This window comes from Neodiprion virginianus, chromosome 2, assembly GCF_021901495.1.
Source record: "Neodiprion virginianus isolate iyNeoVirg1 chromosome 2, iyNeoVirg1.1, whole genome shotgun sequence".
Classification (NCBI taxonomy): domain Eukaryota; kingdom Metazoa; phylum Arthropoda; class Insecta; order Hymenoptera; family Diprionidae; genus Neodiprion; species Neodiprion virginianus.
In genome coordinates, this window is record NC_060878.1 from 11,006,069 (window position 1) to 11,030,730 (window position 24,662).

The window sequence follows — 24,662 nt, forward strand, 5'->3', positions numbered from 1 at the left end:
AGATAAAACTCGACGCCGAAATTGAAAGGATTTTAATTAATTCAAATGATTTAATTTAGAATCCGCAAAAAGTGATAATTACATAAGCCTCGAAGTTATAATTAATATTCACTGTCGTTACGACTCAAATTATCGTTACGAAACGAATTGCAAAAGAACCGCACGAGATTTCGAGACGTTGGCAAAAGTTGTTCTTCGTTCGAAAAGAAGAACGGTATAATGCAAATTACTCCGAAGTGATGTCGGAAAAAACTGTAACATTTTCAACAAAATTCTGCTAACAATATGACCATAAAAAAGCTCAACCATCACCAACTGAAAACCAGTCGCACCGAAGAGAAGATAAATAATTAGCAGTCGCAGTGATGCTGCAGTCGTGTGAAAAAGTTTTAACCAAATTCAAAATAATGGACTTCAAAATCCGGGTGAGTTGGCACGGAATGCCCTATATATTCCCTCGAGGGAACGAATTCGGATGTCGAGGTTAATTAAATTCTCGTTGCCCTTTGCCCAGACGGATTGGCTACAGCTGATCTGGTTGATGGCTAATTGGCACGTATTAGCGTGTCGCATGTCGCCGATCCAACAAGCTCAACAAAACAGACCATGCTCTGAAGCTTCGTTGAACCTTCACGCGAGTCTCTGTTCTCGGAATTTCTTTTCTAATCACATTTATCCTTACAAGAATATGGTGAGATGTTTCACACAATTTGAAACAGGACAAATCCGCGTCCTTAGAGTCTCGGAAACTGTAAAAACTTGATGAAATTCAACGGTCAGTTATTCAGAGTTTCTGGATTTTTTCCAGATTTTTAGTTCAAGACACTCTTAGATTGTCAATCGAATACTGTAAATTCAAAAATCGAGATCGCTCGAGTTTCGGTATTCAAGTGAGAGTCAAAATGATCGATCGCAGAAAAAATTCGTTTATGCACGAAAGTTTTAATTAATTACAATTTGTAAATGATTGCATTTGAACTATCAATTCCATGTTCGATTCTTAAATTGTAAAACTTAAACTACAAATTTACATGTCTAACTCGCAATCATGGTGAAATAAAATACACGTTACACTTGTAGTTTTGTAATTATAAGTTAAATTGTAATGCAAATGTAATTTTTATTTCACTTTCGTTCAATTACAAACTACACATTGTCGTCTCGACTAGAAATGACATTTGTACTTTGTAATTAGTACGTGACTTGGTAAAATTTTGTCTCTTTATATTGATTTTGAGTGACCTTTATGCCTCAAATAAAAAAAAAAAATCAAGAGTATCGTTCATCCAATTTTTCGTAAATCGTTTCCTTTGCACTCCAAATTTTGGCGTATATTCTCTTGTCGGTATGGAAAAAAAATTTTTCTCTGATTTATGCGAATAAAAATCGTGACATCGATCTTGAGCTAATTGAAAACGGAAAAAAAATATCGGAAATATTTTTCAGTTCTCTGTACTGATCGGAAAAAATATAAAAATCATCTTGATTACCCGCAGCGAATCGTTCCCCCAAATTTCCGTCTTTTATTGCTAACAGTTGGTTCGATCCATTGCATTAATACCCACCTTTTTATTATCGCATAACCAACATCCTGCCCAAATACGAGCCAACAACCACAAAAACCTTTCAAGATATTAGGTATCAAATCTCAAATATAGCTTGGTTATTGGAGCAATTCGGAACCTACATTCGCTAATGATTGGCTCGTAAGTAAACTGCGTTCTATAGTACAGGAATAATGCGTGGACTGAGAAAGGTAATAATTCTCTTTTCCTTTGTTTACTCTTTATTTCTTGGGTTTCAGACACGAAAATAAAATTATTCAAGATTGAATTTTGGACACTTTTCTGCCTGTCGCATCGTCGTGAAATGCACGTTCGCGAGACGAGCGTGAAAAACTAGATTTCTGGTAAATTTTTTCACCGAGTTACGACGATTGTCGGTACGATGAGAAAATTTGCAAAGAGTTGAGTAGTATCTCTGCTATTCGCAGTGGACACAAAGCGCCAATTAAAAGTATAATCACAAAAAGCTTGGCGTAAAGGCGAGAGACCTTTGCGGCCTCACAATATACTGTCAAAACTCGAATTATACCCGTGATACGTGAAACGTTATGCAAAACTGTAGAAATAACGATTCCGGATAATGATCAGCGAAACAACCAACAGTCGCAGTTTTGAATTTCCGACGAAACACATTCCGGTTCGCAGTTTAATTTTATTGTGAAAATGAAGTGAAATTTTTTTTGAACATTTTTTTAATTCATCGGTAAATTAGAAACAGAGAAAATAATTTTCGTCCCTGAATGTCGGAAGTGGTTGAAAAAATTTATAAAGTTCAAACAGCTTCGCGATGTCGACGTAGAAGCTTTACAATTTTAAAAAGCTTATTCCGAATAGGTAATTCTTCCATGTTCTGAATAGGAAATTAGGAGAAGACGAGAACCGAGCAAATAACCTTTTAATTGTAAATTATAAAGCTTCTGAGCTAATCCTTGGGTCTCAGGTCTTAAGGGATCAAAGTTTTCGGAAGCGGGGATAAGAAATTTTCCCAATCACGGCGTTAAGTTTGTTAATACGTCGTAATTAGTTTTGTTGCATGCAGGCAAGACGACGATCCTGGCGAGAATATTTCTCTGAAAAACCACGCTGATTTAATGTTCAGAGAAGTTAGAAGAAAGGTTTTTATAAACGCATTTCCCTTCCTTATCGACCTAGCAAAATACTCACCGAACTGTCTCTATACACCCGTTATAAATCACCGAATCCATTTTAGCTCACCCCTGGAATTCAGGTTGGATTTCACGTGACGCGGTGATGGAAAATCGAGCAATCGCCCTGAATTATGTCCTTCTAACAGCGGATAGCAGCGATCTTCGATTCGTTTAATCTCATCCCCAGAGACACTAGAAACCCGCGAGTAAATCAGAATTCAATCTTGCAATATCTCTCGGCTATCCCACCGCTGCCACCAACTCGAATTCTTCTGACCGCGATAGCGCGGCCGACTTCCTTTTCGACTCGTCTTCATCCTCCCTCACCCACCGAGTTTTCGGTCACTTTCTCTTTCTCTCTCCTTTTTTCTTTTTTTCTCGCTTAGGCCCAGCGACCGAACGGTACTTCGTCTATATTAGTGGCTTGCAGAGAAGAATTTATCACCAAAGGACTTAAAACTTGCACCTTTCTGAGGCTGATCATCAAGCATTGCAGCTAGTAATTCGGTTTCAACTGTTTCATTTCATTACTTTTTTACGTCGCCTCTAAATCTTTCCTCACGATCCAATATTGAGCGAATTTTCAATTCCGAGAGTTGCCAGAGCTGAATTTTCTTTCATTGGAGCGTCGGAAGTTGTTTTAGAAAAGTTTCAGATTGCTTTAGGAAGCCACTCTAATGGTGAATTTTTTAGACTTACCACAAAGCAAATTTTAACAGTTTCTAGATATTTTATTGAAACGTCTAAATTCCTATGCAGGAAATCAATTTCGGAAGAATTATGAAAAATCCTTTCAAATTACTGGAAAAATTTTCGATTAATTTAGTGTTAGGTATTTAGAGAAAAATGAATCTGAACTGTTTCATAAGAATCTTTGAATTTTTTCGAAAAATCCATTTCAGTTCTTTATAACGTGCTTTCGTCAAAAAATATACAGAGGCATCAGACTGAAACTATTTCATATTGCCTGATAGAAAATGACGTTACAAAAAAAAAACATGAGTTATCTTTATAAATCTGTCCAATATTGAACTCAAAATCGACATAGTTAGATATAGTCTGCATGATAAAGACTCGGAGTCCTTATTTTCGACAAAAAAAAAAGTTCGGAGAGAATCTTATTTGCTCTCAGAAACTCTTCAGAATCTTGTAAAATCTCTCAGGCATTATGACTATAATTCAAACATTTCGGTGAATTATAATACAGAATTTTTCTCAGTCCGTCCAAACAGAATATCTCTAAACAATTGGCGAGAAAAAAAAAGTGGTGAGAAATTACAGAGAACGAATTCTAACTAAATTTCGGTAATTTCACGATATAACTTGGCTTTCAAGCCCAATGCAATTCCCAGTGTCAAATCAGAATAATCAGACAAACCAGGCCTTTGCTTGTCAGCGTTCGCATCTGACTGTCAATTCCTTTGATCCAAAGTCGAGGCTAATTAAGTACGGAATCCAGCACGTCTAAATTTCTGTTCATTTGCACGCCTCGCGAGGCAAATAATCAGCAAAGCGTCACAGACACGTGCAAACGACTGTTTAATTCAGGATTCGTCGACGAGCGATCTCGAATATTCAAAATTTCATACAAAATAATCGAGTTTTCACCCCTTTTTTTATAGTTCTTCACTACAGTTTGTTTTTCCCCCGATACAATTCAAACACGAGCTGAACCTTGAAGTAACTAATTCTTCTGCGATGCGTGGAATTTTTTTCCCTCAAGGATGAATTGAATTCCTTTCTCTGCGGTATCACTCAGATTTAGATAATCTCATTCAACGGCGTATCGAGTATACCGGAAACCGCAGCATTAGTGTGAATGAAGATATCTTTCCAAGGTTCGACGCAGTCAATTTCCGTATTCGGTTATATCGACTTCCGGCAGGCGTCGCGAATCGATGAGAAACACACATCGGTAGAGATATTCAATACACTGATTAACAATCAACTTTGAGGTCAACCGGTAATTCACACTTTGTATTAATTTTACCGCGAGATAGTCGCGCGTTCAATATTTATCAAATTCATTGATTCGGAAGCTGCGATAATTTCTAGATAAAAAAAAAAAAAAAATATATGAAATAAGAAACGCTGAAATGTTAAATAAAAGCTTTGTTACACAAATGTTTCATTCAACATAGTTTCGTAATGATCGAAATTCTGGCTAATTCATTCCATTCTCATACGTAACAATTTATTTTATTCCGAAGATTATTTTTAGCAAATACACTTGATATGAATACATTTTTTTTATCAGGAAATCTAATATTATGTAGAACCGAAATTTTCAACAATACCAACACGGTAAAAAAAATTCTTCGATAAATGAATTTTGGAAGACGGTCTCAAGACTAAAACGAGCAATCGTAGAATAAAATCTAAAATGTCGCAATGAAGTTTCCATAATTTTTCTCTGAATTCCCCTGAAAATCCCCGGAGTTTTTCAGAGAATCTGAAACTAGTTCTTTAATCACGGATAATTTACGAGAGATGAAATGCACGGACTAGGCGGAAAATTAAAGGATCAATACTGGTGAACATGAATAGCGATCTTCCTTCGACACCTTTGACCATATTCGGAACCCGCTTGGCAATGAGAAAATTATACTAATCGCCGGATTACGGCGACTCCTAACATTGATGGATGAGTTCTATTGAGTCGTTTACTGGAATTAGGATACTCAGGACGCCAGTTTTCCTTTCAAAATCGAATCGCATCGAAACAATGAATCGGATGATATATCGTTAGTCCAAAAATTGGACCAGAGACAATCAAGATGAATTTCCGAAGGTTGATTGATCAGAAATAGATACATTTTATTAATTTTACAAAAATATGAAAATAAGAAATTCCGTAACTATAAACAAAAGCTTAGACGTATCGATGCTGCATTAGAGTTCCTTCAACGTAGTTAAAAAATTATCACAGATTCGTTCCATTTCAGTTTACAATAGATCGTTTTATTCAGATGATTACTTTCTATAAATTTATGTGAACAATGTTTTTTTTTTTTTAGCAATCAATACGCAGGTTATAATCAATATATCGGTGCAATGTTGATAAGCTCAATATTCAAATGAAATCGAACGTATCTTTCTAAGCCTTTCTCTAATTTATAACATTAGAAAAACCGATTATTTCAAAAAAATTCAAACGAATAAACGCAAGATTCGTTTGTTTAATCCTATAATGGAATTGGATAGTTAAACATTTCCCTTGAAACGCCTGCGGAAATATTGCTGAAAAAGAAAAATTAAAATGAAAATAAGATCTCAAGTAGAAATCAATAACGCGGAGTCGTTCGTCAGAATGTTGAGAGCTGAACTCAACGGATCAGACGAAAGTAAGAGGCTCGTACTTTCGAGGTTTATTTCCACCCCTGCATTTTGGGACGAAGCATTTTCCTCGATTCTGTCGTAAAGGCTTACAGCTCTTTTCTGTTTATCTCCTTTTCAGGAACGAATTCCCGGACGATATAATACGTCACCGCTTTTCATTCCCCCCGTTATTCTCTAGTGTCGCCATTTCTTTCTTTTTACCGGAAGTAAGAAATCTTTGGTGGCGAAATTTCATTCCATTTATTTTTTGAAATCTTACCATATTTTATTTTTTTTTTTATTTTTGTATCAGTTGGATGGTGTTTACATTTATTTCGAAACTTAGCTGTAGAAGAAAAGTGTTTATTGATGTTTGTTTGTTGAATTTCGTATTCAGATTTGCAGATGAAGGTGTGAAAATTATAGAGAAATTCCGTTAATCACACGCCTTTGAAAATCCAGAATATTACTTGCAGGTGTAATATCTAATTAAATAGCAAGATCGTTAACGATTGGGAGGATAATTAATTTTCCTTTCCAGTATTAGATGTGCAATTCCGACTTTCGAAACAAACCGTAAGGTCACGGTGAGTAGGTTTGGGGAATTAATTTGCGGATAGGCAAATTCATCTTAGAATAGTGGAGGGCGGCTCTAAATGCTGCCAATTTCAAGTTCAGCTTGATTCTCGAACCGTTCTCTATCTCTCTCCATCTCGTTCTACCCGAGCTTATCCCAGTTGATTAAATCTCTCGAGTCATTACTCCACATCATCGTACAAACTTCGGAACTATTGAGATGATAATTGTTCTGCTGAATGCGGTGATGATTTGGCGGATATTGCGAAAATTCCTAATGCGTTATCGGATATGAGTGATAGGTTAAAAAAATAAATACCGAACAGTCAGAAAAGTAACTTTTGTTTTCACGGATGCCATAAGAAACGTAAAAAAATTTTAGAGACCATTTGACACGACATTATTTTCACCCAAATTCTGTTGAAATGCTAATCACGACTTACAAAATCAAAGGGCATACAACAAAATCACAGATGAATGAATTCTGGGAGAAATGGAAATGCAACTTTTTTCTGCGGGATCACAAAATGTTTGGTAGTTTCCAAGGAATTGAATTTGAGATTGGTAAAATATGATCAACAATATTCTATAGTACAGGAATGTTCAGGTAATGGTTTCAAAAAAACTGAAGTACGTCAATTTGTCAAAACGCTTGAAATTTTCGACAGAAGAAATACGTAGCCACTTATTTTCGGTATAGCAAATAATGAAAAGACTATCGATAAGAATTGAAATAAACTCTACGGCAATTATGATCAGATGGTTGAAATTATCGTCACAAGATTTACACACGCCTGGAAAATTTAGAAAAACCTTGAAGACCGAATTATAGTTTCCAATTCAAAGAAAATTTTTGAAATTTCAGCTCCGTGACGTATTTACGATAATAAATCTAATCGGTGCGGGGCGGCTTTGTGTTTGATCGTGACTAGAAATACGAAAAGGACAAAGAGAGAAAAAAAAAAACATGTAACGTGAAAAATAGGCTGATCTTGAAAAGATTATCGCACATCATTGTGCGCGACACAATGAAACCGCATTGTAACGAAATTCCTTCTTCACACAGCCAAAGACGCTTTTTAATGTGCACGCCCCTTCAGCAAGGCGTAATCTGTGTCAGGGCCAGAAACCCTCAAAGGAAATTCGAAGGGCTGAACAGCAGGAGCTCTTATCATGCATCACAACTACGGGAAAATTACAAACTTGAAAGAATTGCAGAGAGTTTTGGAAAAATCCGATAAGGCTTTTTCAGTATAAATGAATTTGTATTTTCAAAAGCTTCGATCGAATCAGCGTTATTTCAGCCAAAATTCAATACACCGTTTTTTGTTTTATTTTTCTACTGACTTCGCCATTTCTGCACGTATTTTTATATTCCTAGTAACGCTTAAATTCTATTTCGACCCCGTAGATAAGTTTACGGTCAAATTTTGACTCAGGCTCTTCTGACATGGATTCGAAATTTTCAACAATTCATGTTACAGAACTGACAATGAGTCGATTCCTTCAACTTCTCTTTTCATGGTTCGATCGGGTTCACCGAGTACGATTAATCCTGCTCTTTTCAACGTTTTCGATGTACAGTCGTGAAAATGCAAATATTTTGAATTTTGCTTGAGTAGATAGACGGTACCGGTTTTGGATACAGATAACTTACCGACACTTTATTTAGCTGAGACATACACCTTTTTTCAAATTTTCTAGAAAAGGGTTTGCGTCTTGGCTAGGTAAAGCATCGGTAACGGAATCTGTATCCAGAACCACCGCTGTATATCGATTCCCTTGATTACAAAAACTTATTCTAGCGATGCCGTGACTCAGGTCGATTTCCAGGCATGTATTACGTTTCTCGAGCGATCAAATTCACCCGTAATTCCTCGGGACTATACCACCGCGATAAATTCGCGGTAGTTTTATTAGAACAAGTAAATTTGTTCGCTGTGCAGACACTTTCCTCGATACTTGCAGCGCCATTTCGCCGTTACCCAAGGGCGACAGGCCTCGGGCATCGTGATAGGCACTTCACGCTCAACAAAATTATACTCCTCACCCACTCAATCACGATTGCTTGTCACAGACTTGAACGGAATCGCGATTTTTCGCCCCAATTTTCTGCTTTGATCGTGAAACGCTTATTGATGATAAAATAAACGGGGGTTCAAATAAACGATGAAATTTTCGTTAAATAATGATTTCTTACAGTAGGATAACTGTTTCTCTTTCGTCCCTTTTTCAGCTGTAAATTTTAAGCTTAATGGAATAATACTTTATTTTGAACAATCAAAAAAAAAAAGCTTTTCTCAAATTGAAAAAACCATTTTTTTTTTTTTTTTAATTGATTTCCACGCAGTAATAATTCATACGCAACAAATTTATAGAATACTGAATGGATTTCTGTACCATACCATAAAAATCCTTTCGAAATGTCTTTTAGACAAGTATAGCAAGAAATTTTGAGACATTTTTTTGTAACAAATCAGTGAAATTCGTCAAAACAATTTTAACATAGGTAAAAGACTGTCGGCAGAGTTTTTTAAGACATTTTTGGTATATGGTGTTTGAGAGAAAAATTTCCACCGATGAAGGAACAAGCAGACCTGCATCATCATCACCGGTTATTCATCCTGCAGGAAGTGCCAGTAGTCCGAATTTCCCACAGGATCTCTAACGAATTTCCACTCGGTGAAGGAAAATTAGGCGCGTGTATAATAATAACCGGATGGAAAGAGAGTGAAACGAAGTTGAAATAACAAAGAATGAAATGGGGAGAGGGACGGAAATAAAAATAATACAGAGAGCGACGGTGGACGAGTGTAAATACCATTGGACGTCATGTCCCATGGTGGCAGCGGTGGGACGCAACGAGATTACGAGCTTCGTCCCGGGTCCAGACACGTGTAATGCAGCAGGAGCAGAGACACAACTAAGCCGGAAGACGACAGTGCCTGTCAGCTAGGCTTTCATGTTGCACGTCATTTCCCCACCGGCCTCTTTGTCCAGCTTCAATGGACCCATATCCGGCTCAGGTTTTAGCATCATCTTCCGTCTCACTCACCGGACGAATTTATTGTTATTATCTATTGTCAACGGATAAGATTCCGCAGGACATGTCGCGTATAAACCACTTTTGGTAGCCCCTCGATGTAACTTATCTCGTTATTAAACACCGAGAGGACCCCGTGAAACTTGGCAGCCTGAAGTACCGACTGCGCACGCGCAAAACTTTTCTTTTTCGTTTTAAAAATCAATTCTGTAATTGAATATTGAATCTATGCATCGAAAGGTTTTCAAATTTCGATTAAGTGATTCGGATGACATTTCAAGGAATCGGCGAAAGTGAGAAAAAAAAAAGACAACCCAAGGACTCGAGGGCATTTTATAGATTCCTATAACATATGCAGATCACTCTGAATGGCAACTTTTTCTATCGTTGTAATCTAATGGATTATAACTTATTTTTCTCTCACTTTGTGTATTACGACGTTGTCCAAATCGATTTTCTATTTCAATTCGAGGTGATAACTGTCCGATTGGACGAAAGATTTAACAGAGTCGTATGAGCGACGAAATTTTCACGGGGTTATGGATTATTATGAGGTTCCAAAATGATTGTTAAGCGATTTTGAGATTTTATCCAAGAACTGTACAGCCTTTAAATGCAAAGAATTATGTTTTAGGGTGAAGCTCAAAAAGTGGAAAAGCTGAAAAGGTAGACGAGTCATAATGACAAATTTTCAAAGATGCGTGTATCTGATTGATAGAATTTCGGAATTTATAAAATCAAAATTTGACTTCCGCTTTGGCTTTGGAATAAACGTAGAGTCGACGAAAGCTGTAAAAACTCTAACGATTCTACATTTTTTTTTTTTTTTTTAATATTTTGACTATTCTGCAATGTTATTTCTCACGTGTATAGAATTTTTATACTCTTGTTTGGTTATAGATGGCAAAAATAGTTCAATTCCTACGCCACCACGGATGAAAAGTTTTTTTTTTCTATGGGTAAGGTGAGAAACCTCCAAAAAAGGAGTAGCGAAAATTTTTCCTCGACTTTAGACGTGCCCACTTTGCCCCAGGGTTTATTATCTTAACTTTCTATGCCTTAAAATTCCATAAGGAATTAGATTCTTAGCTTGTTGAAAATTCTATATTGCAGTTATTCTATATATCGACTCTCACCCGTTTTTTATACCCGATTTTGTTTTCACTCGAGTAACTATCAAAAACAACATACGGCAGATATTTTGTCATGTGAAAAATCCCTCGAAAATACGTGAACTAGTTACTCATTGAGTTTTCATCACGGAAAAAGATTCGTCCGATCAAATGATGAAGGCGTCTATTCTGAACAGTTTAAAACTAAGAATATTAAAATTGATGTTCAAATCAAATTGGTAGTTTACGACAAGCAAGTGGATTTTATATTTTTCTCTCCTACACTGTACTGAAATCGAACATAAATAACAATTTGTTTATTGATGATAATTATAGTTCAACAACGATTATATATATAAAATTAAAATAAACGTTGAACGATGTGTGATAAAAATGATAATAAAGAAAACAGCAAATCTCTGGAACCTCCTAAATCTTGACTATTTTTAATTTGAAAATGGTAATCCGGAAAATCAATAGACTCCGCACGAGCTTGGTGCTGCTTTTTCCAATATGGGTGAAAGAAAGGATAAAAAAAAGGATGTAGACTGACTGATATTACCAACAGCTATATGGAAACTAGCTGATACCTTTTCAAGCCGTATGATGCGAGGGTTTGGCGTTCATTTGAGTAATGAGACACGTTAGTTTCACCGTTATAATCTACGTCGGCAGACTAGCACGTTCGCCTTTACAAAATCGCGATCGTCTCTGAAATATGAATATTCTATATCCAGCCTCACTAATGAAGCTGAAATATTTACGTGCACAGGTATGACATATATGTACCATATACATGCATAAACTGATTACCGCATTATCTTTATGAGGTGAGAACGTGAGACGAATGATCATGTACATTGATTAATATCACTATTTTTTTTATAAACATTTTTTTCTTTCTTTACCCGGGGTTGAAAATTTTTCACTGAAAGTTATGCTCGACAACTACTTAAATTCAACACCCGGTTATTCAAAGTATAATTATTCAGATTTGTTCTGTTTCCTTAAAATGATGCGTGTTTCTTCGATTGATTTTCGGCGTGTTTTATTTATTTTTAAAAAATTTTTTTAATCGCTATAACAAAAATTCTCAAAATTTTCCGAACGTATTCTGAAAAATCTGAGTTCAAATAATTTTTCGGAATATCAAAGTTTTTTGAGGAACTTTAAAATACAATTTTCAGGGGTCTTCATTATTTCTTATTCCTTAATATTCCTTTCATAGTAACGTACAATGCAGCAAAGCATCAGCTGTTTATTTAATGTTTCACCTAAAACTCTGAAAAACTATCACATTTCTTTCCTCAATTAAATCTTCATCTTCGCAAGCTCCGAAAAAAATTCTATCATCATCATTACATTGATACAAACTTCATAAAATATCGACTGATTCGGAAGTAAAAAGATTTTGATAGAGAATCGAATTACAGATGCGATGAGTGTGATGAATTTTCAGCATTCATTATTTAATGAAGTTAATTTCACATGAGCAGAAATTTGAAAACGTATAATAATTAATAAAATTCCAGTACGGTTATGATTACCTGCGAACAGGAGAGAATAATTTATGTATACGTAATTGCACTGCAGTTCATTAACCACGGAATTTGATTCATAAGACAGAATTCTGCGCCACTGCACTAAAATTCGAATTTCAAATCCTGTATCTCTGCTGATTATCGACCTTCTCTCTTCCTTACCGACTTTCTACCTTCCTTACCGACTATCTCCCTTCTTTACCCACTGGGTCAACATCCCAACTGACATTTTCTTTACAATCAATGAAAACGTCCCCTGATTTCAAATATGTTATTCGGTACACCTAATGTTTCTTCTGCGATTGGATAGGTCACTTCTTCATCTACAGAGCAATGAAAAAACGGAATCAGGTTACCTGCGTGAGTCGCCAGTGCTTCGAGGCCTTCGCAATGGGATCCGTCACCTGTGTGCACGCTGCTCCGAACAGCATCACCTTGTGAGGTCCGCTGTGCATCATGTCGAAGAACGCCTTGACGCCGACAGCGGCGTTGCACTGTGAACAAAAACCAAAAATTAAAATAAAAATAAGTAATAATTTTAGAATTTCACGACCACTTTGTTATCATCAGGCTTTCAATTATTCTTTAACTTGTGACGCAGGATTTTTTTCCGATTTATTCGTCGTAATTTGTGGCCTTTTTTTCATCGTCAACAGGTCAGGATCCAATCAATTTGTATTTCTGATTCAGGGTAAAAAATTCAATGCGAGTATTACAGTGAAATTCATGTTGTGAAAACTTTGGAACTGTGTTGTGAACATTCCTCGTGACACGGGGTTATAAATCAGTGCCACTTATGGTTAATTAGATTACACCAACCAGCTGGTCGAGTTCGCAAAGTAAATTTCAGGGTCTGACGTGAAATGTACTACGCCGATTTGTTTCACCTTCATAAGCTTTCTTTCATTACATTCTTGCCACGCGTCAACGAGAAACGACGACGAAATAACTAGCTCATCTCCATTTCTTCTTCCTTCATCAAAACATTACGTACATAGCTATGTTTTAGTCAAAATACCGAATGTCGCATAATTTATTTTACATTACAACGGTGAGAAGGGTTGATTTTGGTGGAGTGATATAATCAAGTTACCTAATTGGTTGAAATTTGCCCTGTTAAAAATGTCTACGTTTTTTTTTTTTTTGTAATTGTAATATGTATTTCAGAGATATGTGGAAACTTTCGTCGGGTACAATTACCAAAATTTTTCTCAATTCCTTCTACTCGGAAGAATATCACTTGTAAACAATCAATCCTTTTAACTAAACTCGGCTGATCGATACTTGAATCAAATCATTCTGTCCAAAACTAACAAATTCATTTAAATCAATGCAAGCTTGTGTAGTGTTATTAGAAAAAACCAGTAATTTTTTTAACAATCGAAGCGTCTATTCAATTTTTGTCATTTTTCTTGTTTATACGGACACAGTGGTTTGTTTTCTGGCTCGAATCAATAAGAATTTCAGTCACAAGAGTCCGATGAAAAAAAATTCCGAATAAAAATTATTGTTGCGAACATAAAATTCAAAAAATAATTGCAACATACAGTCATAACATGAATGTACAGAAAAAAATTTTAATTAAAAACCTCGTAAAAATTTTGACCGCAAGAAAGCAAAATGTATATATGGGAGATTCCATACCAAATCGATTTCAGATATTTTTTCGAACTCTCAGTCCTCACCTTTAAAATTATAAGAAACGTGAATATCAGTTTCTATTGAAGTATTAAAAAAAAGTTATCTTAACGATTATAAAAAGGATGACTGAGTTCTTTACGTCACTTCATAGAAATTCTCTGATATAAACCGATAATTTTATCAGGGTCAAAATGGGAGCGGAGTATCAGTTTTATTGAAATTTCTTTAAAGAGAGATTATAAATTTTTAACTCAACAATTTCGGCATAATTATGTACACCTTTTTTTAATTGTGGCGTATCATTGATTAATTTACTAAAGAATCCCAACAGAAAAAGAATAAAAAATTGAAATCTATATTTAGGGTGCGGATGCGATAAATTTTCTGAAAACGAGACAAAGAGTTTTGAGCTGAAAGTCCAGCAGAGAGACAAATGCTAGATATAAATGCTAGACTAGTGGCTATATATACCATGCCGAGTTTTCGGAGTGATAAACTCCCCTCTATCTTCCGTTTCGCGCCACGTACAGGCGAGTCGTATAACCTGCAGTCGATTCGGGGTTCCAGAAAACACGCCGCAGGGTGAGAAAACGGGTGATATTTCACCCTTTCATTGTCGAGTCCATAGCAGAGAAAACTCGCGAAAGGGGGAATGGAATTGCGAAAATTACGCCATCGGCATCGCGGATAAAAATAACTGTCGTCCGAAAAAAGTTCAGACCAGTAGGGTGTTTTCTCTGAAAATCTCACAGCCGTTCAGTTTTTTGAATTAACAGCTTATTTTTCCACCTCCGTCAGGCTGGGTTCGTACGTGGAAAAAAAAAAAATTGGGACAAAATGGGATAACGAAAAAAAATCTGCAAAGAACGGGTTAAACGGAATTTTTTCGCAAGAGTACCGTTCTGTTTTTTTTATCCTCCGCAGCCGGAAAAATCCTTATTTAAGCAATTTCTCTGCAAGCAATATCTGCGAGTGACAAACATTTTTTAAAGTCGTATTTTAAGTTTCTCCGACACAACGTCGGTAATACAAAAAGTGTTTTTTTTTTTTTTTTCTTCTTCTTCGCAATCGCATTTTTCGAAATGAATACAAAATTGGAATAAAGAATGACCGGAAGAAGTAAAAAAAAAAAAAAAAAAAAAAACTTTTTCGAATAATTTTCAGAGCGAATTGTAGTAAAAAATTCCCGAAAGAATAACTGAAATTTGCTTCAAACAATGCTCATCATCTTTTCTAAATTTCCCTGAACGTATATCACGGGAAATTTTTTTCACAGAATAACTCAAAATTTTTCCGAGTGTAAATATTTCCGTCAGACCTAAGTTGCGTAATTAGCGTAAGAATGAATATTACGTGTAGATAATATATAATAATAATTCACAGTCCTTTACGATATTAATCTTCAAGTTGATTAGTATAATTACTTGAGAGAGAGATAGAGAGAGAGAGAGGGGGAAAGAGATGAATAAATATCCCAGCATGCGGAGAGGAACTGGCATTTAATTAACACCAGTTTCTGCTGTTGGAATTTCATAGTCGGCAGTAACGCAAACTCGGTGTAATCTACGCGTGAAAATAAACATCCTTAAGTACGAACCGACCCTCAAACTGCGTATATGCCAACCCACATAACCATCCGGGTAAGGGAAAAGCGGGCGAAACTCTCTTTCTCCGAGGAAAAGTTTGCCAAACTTTAATTCATGAATTATGTGAGTTAATTTTTTACAATATTTCAAACTTTCGGAACTGCAGCACTTCGTCGCACCTGGGCTGCAAGGAGAATTTTAACCTAACAACTTCTGTCGGTTTAATTCTCTTAACATTCTCGGACAACTTTCGGTTCCGAATCACGTGTTTTTCTCCCACGATTGAATCATACGAAAGAAGAGAGAAAGAGAGAGAGAGAAAAAAAAAAGAATTAAAGACGTCACGATTACTCTTGAAAAAATCAAAAGAATATTCAAAATATTTTTCGTCAATATCGATAAAAATTTATTACTTTTGTCCAATTTGACGTCTTGCTTTTTACTAAAAACTTTACCGAACTTCGGGAAAAAAAAAGAAATGCGAAAAAAATATTTTGAAGCACGTTCGTTTTTGGCAATTTTCTTGAGTGCCTTTTTTATTTTCCATTTCATCCATCGGAGTAAATTTTCTCTCTAATTTTTTCGAATATCCGTGACTGTACGATACGCGTTTGATCGTTTTTGGGTCAGTTGAAAATTGGAAGAAATTCTTTCCGTTGCTCCAACTAAGTTCAGCCATTGATTTGCTCGAAATCTCAAAGGAAATCTGGGGGGAAATACCAATTACATTTGAACAGAGGAAAGAAGTCTCGTGTATCGGAGCGTAATCATTGCCCTGGAACGTGTATAACATTCCTTTTCATTTCTGTTCCCTCTTTTTTATTTTCTTCCTAACAGCAGGACAACAACGAATTTAATCCAGCTCGTTAATCCGTTGGACAAGTAGTTCATAATAAAGTCGAAAGTGAAATTCGCATTGTAAAATTATTCGCAATTAATTATATTCAACGACAATTTTTGTTTGATTTCATTACGATTGTATCTCGCTTTGTTCCAATCGTAAGATAAAATTGTGATTTACTTTCAACTGTATCCCAATTACAAGATGAAAAACCATTTTGTATTTAATTTACCTTCGTTTACAAAATAAAAATGCGATTTCTAAATGACTTTGTACTAGTTACAAAACTACGAATCGCATTTTATTTAATTTCTTTCCAATTACAGAAAACGACCGAAATTTCTTCACCTTCAATCATAAATTCCAAATGCAATTTTTATTCTACGGTCATCCCGAATTACTGTCAAATTTATTTAGTTGTAACTTGTTACGGACTAATTACAGTTTTTCCCATCACCAGTCGTAAGGATACTTTTGTCAGATAAAAAACCCGCCTCAACCGCATAAAAGTAGCTATCAAAAAATCACGTTACCGGATAAAAAAAAATAAATAAATAAAAAAAAAAAAATCGCCCATACGAATTTCGCGTCATAAAATGTACATATAAATTTGGCCTATCACGAGGCGATCATAAAATCCGCGGCTCACCAGGTGAGATATTTATTCTGTTCAACATACATGCGGCGACCTACAAGAATATAATGATTGATTTTATGGCCGCGTAAACTTGGCACGAAAAACGAAACTGATCGAATATTCTCAACACGAATGAAAGTATGAAAGTATAAGTCCGTCGCAGTTTCGTGACGGGAATATTACCGTCATTTGAAATAAATCCAGCGGTATTTCCGAGCCTCGGAACGAAGATAGCAAAAATAATTATAACGCGAAACGTGATGAAAAATATTTCAATTCATAAACAACAATATGGATAAGATTGTTGAAACCGTTTAACTCACACGGCTATGGATAGAAAGATTTTGAGAAAAATTTCTCATGACGCAGAATTATGAAAATGAAGATTCTTCGTTTTCCTTTTTAGCATAAATTGGCAGAAGGTCGTTTATACCTATAAAGAGACGTCATTATTGGTATGGACGTTAATAAATTGACTCCCAATTGAGTGGGTGATGAATTTCGTTGAGAATTATGTCTCGCATGTCAATGAAAGAGGGAGATTGTGAATATAAGGAAGGGCGAATGGAGAAATGAGAAAATTAAATGAAGAAGTGCCAAGGAGATGTTGATTTCTCGAAGGAGTCATTAAGCGGCAGCTGAAGCAGCAAGACTGTCTGATTTCCACTCCAACAAACTTTCCGCCTCTTCCCCCCCCCTCAAGGTTCCAAGAAAGTAAGTCAAACGAAAGAAAGAAAATTACAATAAATAATTAATTAGACCCGAAAAATTCACGGGTCTAAAATCTTTCGCGCAACTTGATTCGACGTACAGTTGTAAAATTAAATTGAAATAAAGAAAAATAGGAACAATGATGAATCAAAACAGCAACGAACATTATAGCGTGAGAATAAATCGACAATTGAATAAACATTGTCAATTAAGAATATATTCGTCCGGTACATCGCATGTATTTGCAAAAACAAGTTGAAGTTTCGTACAGCTGATTGAAAATAATGTTCCTTGTATTAATCACGCCCAATTACGATAACGACCGTAATAAACATAATAATAATGACGAAAGTCAGTCGACAAACCCGTTTGTTAAAGATATTGTTTCGCGCCAAGAATATATTAGCGACGTTTGCTGTCTTGTTTTTTACTTCTGTAAACAGAAAAGTCTGAGGTGAAAAAAGTTCGACTTAATTTGTTAAAATTTTGGTGGAATATTTGATCGATTCAATTTACCTGCAGCTGATTACTCGTATTCCAATTCACAATCGAACGAAATTTAATATTCGTTTAACTGTGGTTCCGAGAATTGTAAGAAGCAAGAAAATGTTAGCGTGATCGGAACGTTTCAAAATCTGGTAAAAATTTTCTGGAATTATCATGCAAATACTGAAAAAATCTTTCACTTTTCTGAATATGATCAATTTTGCATTTATTGTTTTTCGGAGAAAAATTTATCTACGTTCGTTATAATTTTCAAAGTTTTGATGTTAAAAGAACAAAATGTGAAATTTTAAATTCAACCATTTCCAGTATCATTGTTTTATTCATAGAAATTACCAATTGATTGTATTGAATAGATTAATTAAATTTCAAAAATAGCAATCACTTTTAAGTTTACTGCCTGAAACTGGTCAAACAAATCTTAAATATTTCTCATTTATACTTTGGAATACGATCGTCAATTTTCTGTAAAAACAAAGGAAAAAAAAAAAAAAGAATAAATAAGTGATAAAAAAAAAATTTATTTTCTAACCTTGAAAATCTACATCTTTTGCCTCTTTGTTAGCACGAAAAAACACAGAGGTTGTAATGAAAGATCCGTAAAAGCGTGTGCATATTAGGTAAATCTATTATCATTCTTTAACTTTGAGACGGCCTCAATTTAAATTTCGTAAACTTTTACGTCGTAACTTTAAGCGCAAAGCTGCAGGTACAAGCGCGTCTCCTTCAAGCTTATAAAGCTGGTTCGGTGATGTTTTTCTTGAAATGGAAAATGCCCGGAAGACAGTTACGAGAACTATTACGAAACTCCGTGAGCTCCTTAGAAGAGCGAGTGAGCGCTCATAACTTTGCTGCAAAGTGAAATTGAGAAGATTCTGGGATGCTCTAGCTTCGACAAACCGTCACGCACGCAGCGCGCCCTCTCGGATTTTACATGGAAACTCAATCTCAAATTATGCTTATCAATTGCCCGGAATACAGATGTTTCAATCTAATTAATGATTTTCATTAGTAATTGCAATTCAACTTAGCAAGCCTCGATCAACTATTTGAAAACGTAAAAGATTCCAGAGATTTTATCGAAATTCTATGATGCGTTCGTGAAAGATGACGATTTATTGAATTTTTTCGAGGTTATGTTACTTGATGATTGAGTTGTCAATTATTCAGAAAAGATTTGTCTATACATAGTTTTCAATTTGGCTGAAACTAAGTTGTTGTTTTATTTTTTTTTTTTTTTTTTTTTTTTTTTACATCCTATGATTCTACAATTTTCAAATCTTTAGTAATCGATTATTCCGAATAGTCGGAGTATGGAAAAAATTTTCACAAACGACGCAATTCGAAGTAAAATTCAGGGTACATAAAATGAAGTTCAGAGTTGTTGAAAAAAATAAAAAAAATGATCGTAATTTATTCTGAAACGTTAATTGTGTTGTCTCTGTTCATTTTGCAGTTTACATATTACGCCTTCGCATGTTTTTTTATCCTTCCTTAAACTGTTTTCATGATTATCCCTGACGTCTCAATTGACGTAATTTCTCCGAGTTCTTCGGAAAATTCGAGATAAAACTGCTCGACGGATTTTCATCGAATTTGAAGCTGCAAGGTAAAGCTTGTATGGTGCACTTGGTTCCGTAGTTTCCGGAAAGCGATACTCGGATCCTATATCACGGCTTAACGATAAGTCAAGCTGCTCGAACTGAGCCGTGTAGCGTTCGGTTTGAGTCGAACGAGCTTCACTTAAGCTCGCCTAGGTTTAACAGGCTCCACTTTAAACACTTAAGAGTCAACAAGCAAGCATAGGATTGGATTTCACCAAGCAGAAACTATACGCATGCGATTCAGACCCATGCGGCTTTCTTATAAAATTAAAAAAAAATAATATAAACAAAATGGCGGCACGACGACACAAAGCGTTCCGAAAAAGCCCGCACGTTATTTGTTTATGCGTGACCGACGTCAATGTCCCGTGTAGAAATAATCCGCACACAGAAACAATCTTTCATTAACAACGCAAACAAGCGTAAGCCAAGACAAAAATAACGCAAACGAAAAATAATGCAAGATAAAAATAACACCCCAAAAATAACCCATGAGAAAAATAATGCAAGACAAAAATAATCCATCACAAAACAATGACAGAAATATTGACGAAAGATTAAACTACGTTGAATTGAATTAAATCAAATTGAATTTGAATTGTGATATTTTTTTTGTGGGTTATTTTTGTTTGGATTATTGTTTTTGATGTATTTGGTCCCGGTGCCTTTTGTTTTCCAACCTGTGCTGATTTGGTTTACGTTTCTTTGGCATCGGAATCGCTTTGGATAAAAGACGTATTGCGTACAAAAACAGACAAGTAAAAGGATAGAAAAAAAATGAAATGAGCTTGAGATTCTATGAAAGCCAGAGCGGCAGTTTATGATTTGCGACACGACGTAGAAGCGAACTTGCACTGAATTCGTTGCAGTGATTGATATTACGTGCTGTGCAGTGGAACGTTGAGCAAACTATGAAATTGGCAAAGTTCCGGTGCAGTTATAGGATGCATAATATCGCCTCTCGCGATTGTGAGAGTTGCGGGATTCGCGTCACACTCACACAAAAACAAACACACACGATCAAAGTAACGATTAGCTGATCGTGTTTCATTACGCCGCATTCATCACCCTTGATTAGTTTACTCGAGGGTTGTAAAGAACTTGTCGATGACGATCTTACATAGAAATCGACTGGAACAGCGGCTATTCAATCGCAGAAAATTGTTTCAGGATGAATCAGGCGCGGGCCGTTTGAATCAAGAATCAGAAAAGGAGAAGGAACCGTTTCAAAATTCTCCACAATTGGTGTTGTTAGCGTCAATGACGGTGAGATTAATGAAACGACAGGTGACGAAAATGAATGAAAAAGTAAAAGGATGTAATTATTTTTAACAATTTCGTCACGAAAACTTTTCTCAAATTTTTTAAATCTCAGCGTGTGTGTTATTCAAATTCAACGAATCTCATTTTATTCGTGTTTATTCTCATCGAAACAAATGACGATGGCCGATATTGTTGAAACGGTTTTATTTTTTCACTTGTACCAACTTTTGATCCAAACGTTTCTCATTGCTCGTTATTAATGAAAAATGGAAAACTTTGGTGAAATCACTCGAGGAGTTTCACCCGCTCGGGTTTCATATTATTCAAGAAACAATGAAGTTTGCGCGGTCTGTGTAAATAATTATTGAAGGATCAATCGATGCTGTCGGGATTGCTCGGAAAGCAGTTAAGCTGTAATTTGCGATCGATTTAGAAACGAGAAAAAAATCAAACAATCTGACACCCATCTTCATTTCATCAAGAATCATTACTTTCTGCAGGCTCTCTGAAACAATTTCCCATTTTTTCCACAATTAATACTACCGCAATTTTGTCAAATTAAACAAATTAACAATGCCAACGTGATAAGAAAAAGTCTCTCGTAGTGACTTCCTAGAAATGTTTTTCATCTCGACCAAAATCTTAAAGCGAAATCAAACGAACCTACCAAATTTTTTTCAGCGATTTCAAACTAATGATCGACATCTGAGCTCATATTTATATACTTAAATATATATATATATATAAATTGGCGGGCAGTTCAAATCAAATAGCCTCGGTAAATAAAGTACGTAATAAATGTGTAAAAACGTCGGTGTTTTATTGTTGTTTGTTTTTTTTTTTTCTTTTTTCTTTTTGAATCTTGCACCATCATCACAGTTTCGATTTATAACGTACCGTACGAGTCACAGCTCTGACTTATAAAACTATTCGACAAAATGATAGTTTATATAATATCTTATATTTTGAACGCGATTTGCGGGAAATTCACCGAATACAATTTTTCGAATATCAGTTCCTCCAACCAAACAAAACCCAAACAGTTAAATAGGATCTAGGGACTAATTTTATCTAATGTCCTGTGGCAGCACTGTTCAATTCAATGCTACCAATACCAAATCATGGACTTATGGGAGTTGAGTAAAGACGACAGACCATGGCTCGATTTTCTTAACTTGGCAATAAGCGTTAAGTGCTGCTACCTTCCGACTGCAACAAACTTCACTCTCCAGATGGCGCGAGAATCGCTAGTTTCCTTTTCCGATTGAGGTTTATCCTAGGGAATTTAAGCTTTTGGAGTTTTTTTCGTATTCGGGTACTGATGTTGAAAAACTTACCAGATCGACGAAAGACGTACCAAGGTAATAAATACTTACAAACGTACTAGATATGGTAAAATTGTACCAAACTGGCAAGACTGCGGCGAGGAGACGATCGTAATTCGACTGCTCAATAAAATTGACAAGACCACTGTGCACGGGTGTTAATTTTTCAAAAATATTTCGGACGTCAGTCCGCAACTTCGGCGCTTTCTCATACTTGTGGGCGAAGTCACGGCGGAGCTTTTGATTGAAACGGCGATCAGAAAGCGCGAAGAGTTGAGAGGATTGGCAGGTTTCGAATGGCCGGCAAGGCTTCGAGGGTTCGAGACTCGGGGGAGCTTTCGAATCTGTCGGCTTCTCGCTGAATAATCATTGGCCATCCCTCATCGCTTAGTGGCGAGGAAAGCCAATCTTTTCCAAGACAGATATTCGACTCCACCCGACTCGGGATTCTTCCTTTTCCGGGGCTGATCGATCTATTTTCACCCGGAGAAAATTACCTCTACAATATCTCCGGTTTATATTTGCATCCAAAAAGTTGGGGGAACTGATTGGATCCCTGTTCTTCCGGTTCTTTCTTTAATCTCTTTCCGGTTCTAAAAACTTCTTTTTACCAATACGCAGAAGTGCATTTATCGGATTCCTACGGAGGCTGGCCTCAACTTTTCTCGTTAATCAAGACTTCGTTTGCTTCTTCACTCCGAAGTAATAACACAGATCTGCCCGATTCGTTCGCGGTTCTAAATCGAAAGTTGTTTGAGGAGGATCTGATTGAAATTTCGTTCCGCGAATCAGTAAAATTGCACCAAAATTACCCAAGACTCCTTTCCTTGGTAAAAATAAATTTTCCGAAATCTCTCGCTAATGTTTCTATCTTTTAAGTCTCCCTGAAATTTTCCATAATTTTTTAAAAACCCTAAATTCTGCTCAAAATGTATGTAGGTATGAATTATGGAAAGTTTTGAGTAATTTTCAAAAAATATCAAGGTTTTCCCATATACATATATGTATATATATATTATGCCAAAATTAATTTTCTGTGAAGAAACTGACAATATATTCTCTCCAAGATTTTTATGCCAGTGATTGGAATTTTTTAGAAACTTTTCACAACAACTGCGCAATTATGCCAGATTCTCATATTGGAAATTATTTTGAAAAAATTGACTGTATCGACGAATTCGGTTAATACGAGCTGGATATTTGAGAGCTTTATCAATTACATGCGAAACTAGAACCGAGAACCTCTTGAGCATACGGTTTCTGTTCGTTCGATAGCGATTGAAACGGCAATTAGCTAATTCATGCAAGCACATTCAACATCCACTCGTGTACGCCAAGTGCCATTTTGCGGGCGAAGGTAACAGCGCAGCAATATTCTAAACGCAGTTATTCCGGCCGCTTTGTACCCTCGAAACTTATTGATTAGCTCACACGATTTCAAGCTGTAGTTGTTTTTTCACGGGCGAGTCCGACGTAATTTTATACAATAATGAAAACCTTCTATTCTGCACTTGACGAATGACACGAATTTTGAAAATTGAGTTTGGTATGAAAATTTCGTTTATGGAAATCTAATGTGAAATTCTAATTCAGAGATCTGAGCAGTCTTTTCATTGATATCTGCGTGTGGTTGTGAAATTTTTTTTACCACCTCGTTCCTGGGATGAATTTTTCTTTACCATATGCCAGGAGACGGCTTTTTTTTTTCAAATAACCTCGAAAAAAGGATGAATCAAATGACTTTTCAATGTAAAATTCAATGCCTCATAGTTTTCATCAGAAATCAAATCAGCCATTGTGATTTTTCTGTTTATCTAAAAACATTATTATTAAAATCCAACAAATTTGTGTTTTCCTCAAGGTTTCATTTTATGTAAAGATAAGCGAACGAATAAAGTAGAATCAATGCAATATCGACCCGTTAAACGAGTATTATAATAAAAACAAAAACTATCAAAATAAAATCGCCAAATTTTCTTCAGCCGGTTGAAGCAAAGTTTTCCCCTAACACTGTTTATACAATATTCGGTTTTCCCATATTGAAAAGTGAAAAAATATACTTCGGAGTAAAAGCATAAGAAAAAGAAGAAGAAAGTTAATGCAATACCAAATTGCGAATTGAACTACGTTGTCTATTGTCTTTTATCCTTGCATATTCACCAAGTTCTTTTCCACATTTTGAAACGCTTCAACTTGAAATTATAAATCAACAACGTTGATTATGTTTTTCATCCAGCTAGTGTATAT

At 35.7% G+C, this 24,662-nt stretch overlaps 1 protein-coding gene across 5 annotated transcripts in view; it reads right to left on the reverse strand.

The window, feature by feature from the left end:
• Positions 1-24,662, reverse strand: part of LOC124297926 (gamma-aminobutyric acid type B receptor subunit 2) — a 187,650-nt gene that overhangs the window by 51,967 nt on the left and 111,021 nt on the right. For all 5 annotated transcript variants that reach the window (XM_046749360.1, XM_046749359.1, XM_046749358.1 and 2 more), the window contains exon 2: positions 12,660-12,797. In XM_046749360.1, the coding sequence (XP_046605316.1) occupies positions 12,660-12,797 (138 nt within the window). The remainder of the gene's footprint in view (positions 1-12,659; positions 12,798-24,662) is intronic.